The 9,186-nt window shown below is 50.9% G+C and overlaps 1 protein-coding gene across 8 annotated transcripts in view; it reads right to left on the bottom strand.

Moving 5' to 3' along the window:
• Positions 1-1,003: 1,003 nt before the first annotated feature.
• The window catches only part of C2CD3 (C2 domain containing 3 centriole elongation regulator), a 63,773-nt gene continuing 55,590 nt past the window's right edge, over positions 1,004-9,186 (bottom strand). For all 8 annotated transcript variants that reach the window (XM_053385052.1, XM_053385049.1, XM_053385051.1 and 5 more), the window contains 2 exons: positions 8,502-8,610; positions 1,004-1,247 (listed from right to left, as the gene is read on the bottom strand). In XM_053385052.1, coding sequence (XP_053241027.1) covers positions 1,089-1,247; positions 8,502-8,610 — 268 coding nt within the window. In that variant the 3' untranslated portion in view covers positions 1,004-1,088. The remainder of the gene's footprint in view (positions 1,248-8,501; positions 8,611-9,186) is intronic.

The following is a 9,186-nucleotide window of genomic DNA, read 5'->3' as shown; positions in this document are numbered from 1 at the left end:
TTTATATCCACAATATTGCCTGTATTTTAACAAAAAAGTGCAACAATTTTATTTGCATATAAACAGTTCTGATCCTGGTGGACAACGTGCACAACCTACTTTGTGTGCATTTAGCAAAGTTTGCAAATGGAGGGACTATGCTGGGCAAGTCTCCCACGTTCACAGGCAGCTCACGAAACTCAGCAGGAAAGAGCAGCTACAGCAAGGTTTTCGTCTGAGCCCAGGGTCCTTTGCATTGCCCTTCTGCACGTTGTCAAGTGCACCCAGATGTACATGAGACCCGTTACCCTGGGCTGCGTTCTAAAGGACTGCGAGGATAAGAAACGCAACGCGGCAACTTTCATCGCTCACGCTAGACTCTCAGGCACTGTCTGCTTCTGCTCGGAAAGGCGTTTCTGTCCTGTTTGAACGTTTGGAAAACAATGAAGCAAACTTCATGGCCTCCAAGCGGGTGAGATGTCACACGAATCCCAGGCCTACAAGGGTGGAACAGTTGCTGCTACCTCTTGGGCTGCCAGGGTGGAAGTCTGACCAGCCCCAGACTTTACTGTAGCTCCTTCCCCACACCAGCACTGCCCTCTGGGAAACTGGGAACCCGGCGCAATGATAGGATGGACACCCAGGGCAAATCTCCAGCATGGTGTAAGGCCTCTCACGTTACTTAGTATAGGGAGGGAAGGAGCAGCACTGCTGCAACAGCTCCTGGGGTAAGAACACAGGCTAGGAGATGGAGCTGAACGCAGGACGGAGTGAGACTGGAACTGTAGCTCCTGGCAGAGCTCGGATCCGGAGGGTAGGCAGGGATCTGCCGTTGCCGTTACCTGTCACCTAATACCTTGGCTTATTTGACTAATGCCACGCGTCCTTCTAGGAGGAATGGACAGACTGCGTATGAGGCTCAGGAAGAGGGCAGGCTGAATCTCTGGCATATAGCAACAGATGTGTCTCCCGCTTTCACACCGGGCTCAGAACCCCCATACAAATCCAGAAGGGGCGTGTGCGGCTCCCGGGGCTCCTTAGGACGCGTGCTTGCTACGGCAGCCCAAATGAGCCATCGCTGACGGGCCTCCCTGCCCCCCCTCGTTCCACTACTGCTTTTTGGAGAACTGGGCTGAAAATATCCGAGCGATCCTTCTCATTTCCTTTTCCGGGAGCTCGTCTGGCGTCAGGCTCGGGTTGTGACGGGCCGGCCTTCGGTTAGGGATTCTCCCGGCAGCAGCAGCAGCAACGGCGGCGCCACTTCCAGCCTGAAACAGAAAGCGACATTGCACCAACTTCCTCTGAAGACACAGAAACTGCAGATCTTTGCTAATCATAAGAACGTGGGAAGCTGCCTTAAAGGGAGTCAGGCTGCAGCAGTGGGTGGCAGGGGGCCTTTCTCGGCAGGTTTTATACGTCAGGGACCGATTCCAAAGGCTGCTGGTCTGGCAGCTCCTTCTTCCCCTTCTACCCTCCAACCTGCCTGGTGTGATTCCAGGTGTGACCCCCCCCCCCAGTTTCAGGGGCCCCCAGTCTTTAGCTCCTAAGAGCAGAATAAAATGAAACCTTACGGCCCTTTCTTTTTATTCAAGCCTTCAGGGAAACCTAGGTGTCAACAGTCCTGTCTGAGCACCTATGGGTGTATATTTTTTATTTATTTTCAAGAATAATAATATCTAGTTGCAGAAGAATAAGGGGTTTTTCATTCTTCAGTCAGTAAAGGTGACTGCAAAGGTTGATGAATGCAATATTTTAGACACACGAACAAATAACTACATTGAGGTCCAGCTCCAAGGGCCTTCTGGTGTTTCCCTCACTGCGAGAAGTAGCGAGGTTAAAAAAAAGTTAAAGAATCCCGGACGGTTAAGTCCAGTTTAGGCCAAGGGAGCTGGCGTGAAGTAAAGTTACAGGGAACCAGGCAGAGGGCCGTCTCAGTAGTGGCGCCTGCCCTGTGGAACGCCCTCCCATCAGATGTCAAACAGGTAAACAACTATATGACTTTTAGAAGACATCTGAAGGCAGCCCTGTACAGGGATGTTGATGCTTTATTGTTTTTTAAAATATTTTGTTGGGAGCTGCTGAGAGACCCAGTCAGATGAGCAGCTTATAAATAATAAAATTTATTACATTATTATTATTAACACACACACCCTGCTGCCACAAGACCCCTCCTGCCCTTGAGCACCCATGTTTGGTGATCTTAGCCACCGATTCTGAACACTGCAACCTGTCCTGAGCTGTTGCTAAAAGGACGAGCTCAAAATCCAAAACAGATGACACTTGCGTCATTTTTAAACGCCTGTTACATATCGATATCTATCTGTATGCTTAAGTTTGAGTCACATAAACATGAATGCTGCTGCTGAAACACTTGAGAACGCTGAAGTTGCAGAACTTGCAGCCAGCTACAGCCGGCCTGGAGCTCGTGTTTTTGACCTCTGTACAGCTTTAGCCAGCAAGCAATGCAGGCAGGATACAGAAAAGGAGAAATGTGAACTTGGGCGTCTCCTAAAGCCTCCTTTGCCACAGGGTCTGCCCCTCCTTTCCAACTTGACATGCCTGAGAGCGGCTTAGCATGTTTCCTGTTTCAACACCAGGCCTGTGAATTCAGGTTGATCGGAGCTGACGGGATCGGGCTTGGTATTCAAGAAAACTCGCCTCCTCTTTCTGGGTCACTTAAAGATAAGTCAGCTGGCAGCCGTCCAGCCCAGGCAGCTGCCTAATGCTGTAAGGAAGCAATTCACAGCAGCCCCACGGGCTTTATAATAGGGCGACTCACAGAATGCTAGCGTTGGAAGGGATCCAGAGGGTCATCTAGTCTAACGCCGTGCAATGCAATCGCAGCCAAGGAATCTCTCGAGTAAGCTTTGCAATGCAAGTGTCTCGGCTGTGGGAAAGGCCAAAATTGAAGCCCCTCGCAGCAGAAACCATCTTAAACTTGCAACATTTAGGGCAGGGGTAGGCAAACTAAGGCCCAGGGACCAGATGAGGCCCATTCGCCTTCTCAATCTGGCCCGCGGACAGTCTGTGAATCAGCGTGTTTTTACATGAGTAGAATGTGTCCTTTTGTTTAAAATGCATCTCTGGGTTATTTGTGGGGCATAGGAATTCATTCACCCCCCACAAAAAAATATAGTCTGGCCCACCACATGGTCTGAGGGACGGTGGACCGGCCCACAGCTGAAAAAGGTTGCTGACCCCTGATTTTGGGGGTCTATAAAGCCACGGGTGCCTCCTGGCAAACCCAACTTTACAAGCCAGAACTGAAGAGTTGCATGATTCCGTCTGTGCGATAATTTTCATTTGTAGTGACAGAGCATGAACTAGGAGCTTTACCCCAAAGGGAAAGAAGTTAAATCGGATCAACTGAAGGGTTCAACAACGAAGGCTCTATGGCAGCCTCTGCAACCTGGTGCCCTCCAGATGTGTTGGACTACAACTCCCATCCGCCCCAGTCGGCTAAGGTTGATATGAGTTGTAGTCCCGAACATGCGAAGGGCACTAGGTGGACAGAGGAGACTCTTTGGCAGGGTTTCCCAAATTTGGGTCTCCATTTTTTGGGGGGACTACAATTCCCATCATCCCTAGCTAGCAGGGCCAGCGGTCAGTGACGATGGGAATTGTAGTCCAAAAACAGCCGGATGCCTGAGTTTGGGGAATCCTGCTCTATAGTAACAAAGCAACAGGAAGCAAGATCTATACAGGGCCAAATCTTATTCGCAGGACAAGGAAGACACAACACAGCTGCCTTGCTCTGGAGCTCACCTCACCCCACAGTGCAGACGCTGCACAACCTCTGCACTCATTTCATCAGCGAATGGCACCAGCTAATGAACATCAACCAAAATTCGCCATGGCACCAGATGGTTGCTTTTCCCAGCAGCTTCAGTTTACACCCACTCCACCCTTTTGGGGGAAGAACGTCTTCACTCTGCATAGTTTTCAGGGCAGCTTTGGCACTCACGTTGTGTTTACGCCATCTCTTGCCAGGGAAAAGCGCTTGGGCAGGTTCAGCTCAGGGCATGTGTGCAAACACCAGTTAACACCTCCCACGCCTGGCTCAACCTTTTTTCTACAGGGCTCGCTGCCAAATGCGGTCATACAGTGGTACCTTGGGTTAAGAACTTAATTCGTTCCGGAGGTCCGTTCTTAACCTGAAACTGTTCTTAACCTGAGGTACCACTTTAGCTAACGGGCCTCCCACTGCTGCCGCGCGATTTCCATTCTCATCCTGAAGCAAAGTTCTTAACCCGAGGTACTATTTCTGGGTTAGCAGAGTCTGTAACCTGAAGCGTCTGTAACCTGAAGTGTCTGTAACCCGAGGTACCACTGTACAGGGACTCTACGGCCTCATTGCGAGAAGTGAGGTTACAGGGAACCAGGCAGAGGGCCTTCTTGGTAGTGGCGCCTGCCCTGTGGAACGCCCTCCCTTCAGATGTGAAGGAAATAAGCAGCTATCTTATCTGGTTTATCTTATATGGTTTTGGAACGCTTTGGTTTTGGAACGGACTTCTGGAACGGATTAAGTTTGAGAACCAAGGTACCACTGTAGAAGCTGCCAGCATGCGACAGCAGCCACATCCTGGGAACAGCTTCATGTGGCTGGCTAAACCAGGTGGTGTGATTGGAACTTGAGTATATATATCCTTTTGAGGATAATTCCATGGCTGCCCCATTTAATATCAGATCCTGCTCATTTTATCAGGCTCACAAGCGTCTGCCTCCAGTTTTATCCAAGCAAGATGTTCTTTATAGAGTTCCCCCGCCACTCACCTCCATAGGCCATAGGGCAGGGGGGAACGAACCCATTAAACTTGCTTTGACGACCAGCAGCTGATAGGTCTGGCTACCATAACAACAAGAACTTGCCTGGTGAAACTTAAACCAGCTCCCTGGATTTATGGGGACGGTGTAAGCAACATTTAGAGACCAGGCTATAAAAAACCCAAACACCTGACGCTTTAAGGAAACTTCTTCCAAAGAAGCAAGCATTCCCTTTCAAAGCAACCAGTTTGCAAGAGGTACATTTGTGCACTTATAAATTAGCAACCAAATGTATTTTGATGTATTATTAATGCACACTGATCCCTTCCTAAGATTTTTAGTGCTCTCTCAGCTTTAACAGCCCGTCTGGTCTTCTCGCTCAGCAGCTTTTAGCCATAAGCTCATTTGTTAAGCCAGCGTCTCCTGCCAATTCCTGAAAATTCAACAGCGGCTTCTGCAAGTCCCTGCCCTCATTTCGTTCACTGATCTCTGAACCACAGACCTCTCGGCTCTAGATTCAACCCCCAGTCTCGTTTGTGCCAGCGTGAATACACCAGAAACCTGCCCCACTGCAGTGATGACAGCTGCCTGCGGTTGTGCGAAGGAGCGAGTTGTGTGGAATTCATTCAGATCAACTTTTCAGGGCCATCACAACTCAGCAGGCTGATTTAGGGCACAACCCAAATCGCTGGCCAATGGCTGGGCTTGATGGAGTGGATTAGCCGCCGTTGTATCGACTGCGCTGCAGTTTGCAGTGGCGAGAGCTGAAAGGGGGGCGGGGGGAGAGGAGGGAAGGAAGCGCCTCTTTGCTGTGCCAGCATCCAGGCTAGCGAAGAAGCCTGGATTAGGTCCATTACCATCATCTGACGGCAGCAAAGCTGTCTTAGGATCGTCCGGATCCAGTGATGGCCTAGTCCCATCCCCTTAACACTCCAGGGCGATCCTGCTGGCCGCCATTTGGGCATTCACTGGTAAGGCTCCCCTGCTGGCAGGGTGCGTCCGTCACATCCAAATTCCTTCCAACATGGTGGTGCACTTGGGGTCTGAACTGCTCTGTTAGTGTGATGGCCTGGGACTTGGACTCGGAACTGGGAGTCTCGGTCCGCACCGGATCCTTTGCCTCAGGCGGCATCTGAACAGAGTCTGGGGCCTGATTCTGAAGAGTCCCAGTCTGCAGAGGTTCCCCTGCAACAAACACCAGCTGGGCCGAGTCAGGGGCCTGAGCCTGCCCTGGCTCCAGATGCAGGGATGACCTCGTTGCCTTCAGCTGGGCCATCACTTACAGCTGCTCCAGCTGGCTCAGGGGAGGCTGAGGCGGCCTCTGGGTCTAGTAACCCACCGACGTCTCCCGAGCTGCAGAGACTGAGGTCTGAGAGAAGGAGAGACCTGAGTACTTGCAGGAGGAGTGCTCGCCTTCGGGCAAAACAGGGAGGTGAGTCGCCAGGGGATCAGGACCGGCTGTTACCCCATCAGCGATAAAAGGCTGCTGGAGCCCGCCCCAGGTTGTGGGAACAACATTGCTGCTTGCTAGAACCTGCCTGTTACCCTGTGCCTGACCTTGCCTGGTTTCCGGCCTTGGCCCTGTTGGACTGACTCCTCGCGGAATCCTTGGGTTCGGGACCGGACCTGGACCGCGTGGCTCGGGTTACCCCCAGGCCTAGCAGAGTTAGGTCCCTTAAACAGTTTTAAATATTCTCTGCCCACTTTCTCCACCCCACACCAGCACAGAATCTTCTGGGTCAAGGAAAAAACCCAACTTGTGCAACTTACAAATGATGCCCATCAAGTCACTGAAAAACAAAAAGAACCAAGTGCCCTGCGGAATCAGATTTAGGGCCACCAGCATTTGGTTTCCTCTAGCGGTTTGGCCACAGGCCTCCAGGAAGCTGGGGAAGGAAAGCCACAGGCCTCCCTGTTGCAATTTCTCAGCGTTTGCATTCAGAAATATTGACTGCCTGTGAGCACAAAGGTTCCACTAACTGTCTTGGGTCAACAACCGTTAATGGCAACCTGTTTGCACTTCATTTGCTAACTGTGCATAACTCCTCCTTTTTTACGTTAATGGGAAAGGGCACCTCTTGGATCAATGGAAAGCCTTCTTCCACTCAACCCTGCTTCCTAGATTCCACCAAACACAAGGCCATCTTCACAGCATTTATGGCTAAAAGCTTTCTTTCTTAGAAATGTCCTCTGGGTGCTGGGCCTGGCAGCAGACTCCAGGATTGTGAGGACCGTATTCCTGCACGCACACAACTCTGCCTGTGGGGCCCCCAGTGCCTCTGACTCTGCAAAGCCCTTTGCCTTGCCAGACTCAGCCTGCCCAATTGTACTTGAAAAGTCCTAGTTGTCGGCATCCGTCCATCTTGAGAGACAATGCAGTGTGCCTCCGGGGTGAAGTCAAATTGCTGAAGAATCACAGCGCCTGGTGTGGCTGCAGAGACCGGTAACTTCTAACTGCTGCCTCCTGCAATGTGTTAGTGACTTCCCTGGGGTACAAGCCTGGGAAGTGTGTCTGGGGGTCCTGGGCTGCCCTGATGACAAGACCCCCTGATGTGGTCCAAAAGAAAGCAGAGCAATACACTTGGCACCAGCTTGGCTGCAGGAGTTGCTGGAAGGAGGCGTACAAGGCCTCAGGGGCTCTACTCTGGATCTGTGTAGTGTTCACTCCTTAGCCTTTTCTTCTCCCAAAGATATCCCACAAGGCAGTGGGTAACTGGCTCTATTAGTGGGTTCATATCCCTATAATCACATAATCATATCCCTGCTCCTGCCAACCTAGCAGTTCGAAAGCATGCCAAAGTGCAAGTAGATAAATAGGTACCACTCCGGCGGGAAGGTAAACGGCGTTTCTGTGCGCTGCTTTGGTTCACCAGAAGCGACTTAGTCCTGCTGGCCACATGACCCAGAAGCTGTATGCCGGCTCCCTCGGCCAGTAAAGCGAGATGAGTGCCACAATCCCAGAGTTGGTCAAGACTGGACCTAATGGTCAGGGGTCCCCTTTACATTTTTATAACTATAATCTACGGACCACAGCAATGGACCTAAGTCGTCTCTCTCTTCCCCCTTTCCTTCCTTCCTTCCTTCCTTCCTTCTCTTTCTTTCTTTCTTTCTTTCTTTCTTTCTTTCTTTCTTTCTTGGGGCAAGGCCATGGTTCCTCTACCCCCTCCCGTGTAAAGCCACCACATACCTGGGTGAACAACATTAATAATAATATTATAATCATTTATTATTTATATCCTGCCCATCTGGCTGGATTTCCCCAGCCACTCTGGGCGGCTCCCAATTGAATATTAAAAACACGATAAAATGTCAAAACATTAAAAACTTCCCTAAACAGGGCTGTCAGATAGTTGTTTATTTCCTTGACATCTGATGGGAGGGCGTTCAACAGGGCGGGCGCCACCACCAAGAAGGCCCTCTGCCTGGTTCCCTGTAACCTCACTTCTCGCAGGGAGGGAACTGCCAGAAGGCCCTCGGAGCTGGACCTCAGTGTCCGGGCTGAATGATGGGGGTGGAGTCGCTCCTTCACGTATACCGGACCGAGGCCGTTTAGGGCTTTCAAGGTCAGCACCAACACTTTGAATTGTGCTCAGAAACATCCTGGGAGCCAATGTAGGTCTTTCAGGACCAGTGTTATATGGTCTCGGTGGCCATCCCACAAAATTCAAGGGGAAAACAAACAAATCACTCAGCCCTCTGCCTAGGCTCCTACTTGAAGAAAAGGCTGGGGAGAAAGCACAAGAGGCCATTCTACTTACTTTAACAGCAGCGGCCACTGGAGTAGGAGGAGTGATGCTGAGCAGTCGCATGGAGGCTTCCAGATGCTGCGGTGGAAGGAAGAAGTTGGGGACGACCACGGGGTCAGATCTGCAAGGCAGAGTTAAGGAAGATACTCTGGAAGCAGGTTGGGACTCCTGCTGGTGCCGCACTGGAACCAATTCCTCTGCAAGCCCTACTGGGAAAGGGCAGAGACTGCGTAGCTGCTGCATCTGCTGCTCTGGGCCTGTTGGTGCAAGGCGGCCACTTTGTGTGCATGTCCACAGCAATACCTTCTGCAAAATACCTTTTTTGGGTGGACAGGTAGAGAACAACACTGAGGGTGGCCATTCTTACACTCTGTGTGACTTTCATGTCAAGCAGCAACTCCTGCAACCAAGCTGGTGCCAAACGTATCTGGCACCTCTCTTTGTAAGATTAAACATCTTTTCTTACATGAAAGGCCACTGTATCTCCCCCCTTGGGCCCAGGAGTGATATGCCTCCAATTTTTGCAGACAGCAAGATGCTGCCTTATAGCAGCTCAGGCTATTTGCCTATCTAGCCTAGTACAGTGATAGCTTGGTTCTCAAATGGCTTGGTTTCCAAACAAATTGGCTCCTGAACGCCACAAACCCAGAAGTGTTCCAGTTTGCGAATGTTTTTTGGAAGCTGAACATCCAACGCG

This window comes from Podarcis raffonei, chromosome 4, assembly GCF_027172205.1.
Source record: "Podarcis raffonei isolate rPodRaf1 chromosome 4, rPodRaf1.pri, whole genome shotgun sequence".
In the NCBI taxonomy this organism is placed as follows: Eukaryota; Metazoa; Chordata; class Lepidosauria; order Squamata; family Lacertidae; genus Podarcis; species Podarcis raffonei.
The sequence above is the reverse complement of the archived record's forward strand: the minus strand, read 5'-3'. Positions and strand labels throughout refer to the sequence as shown.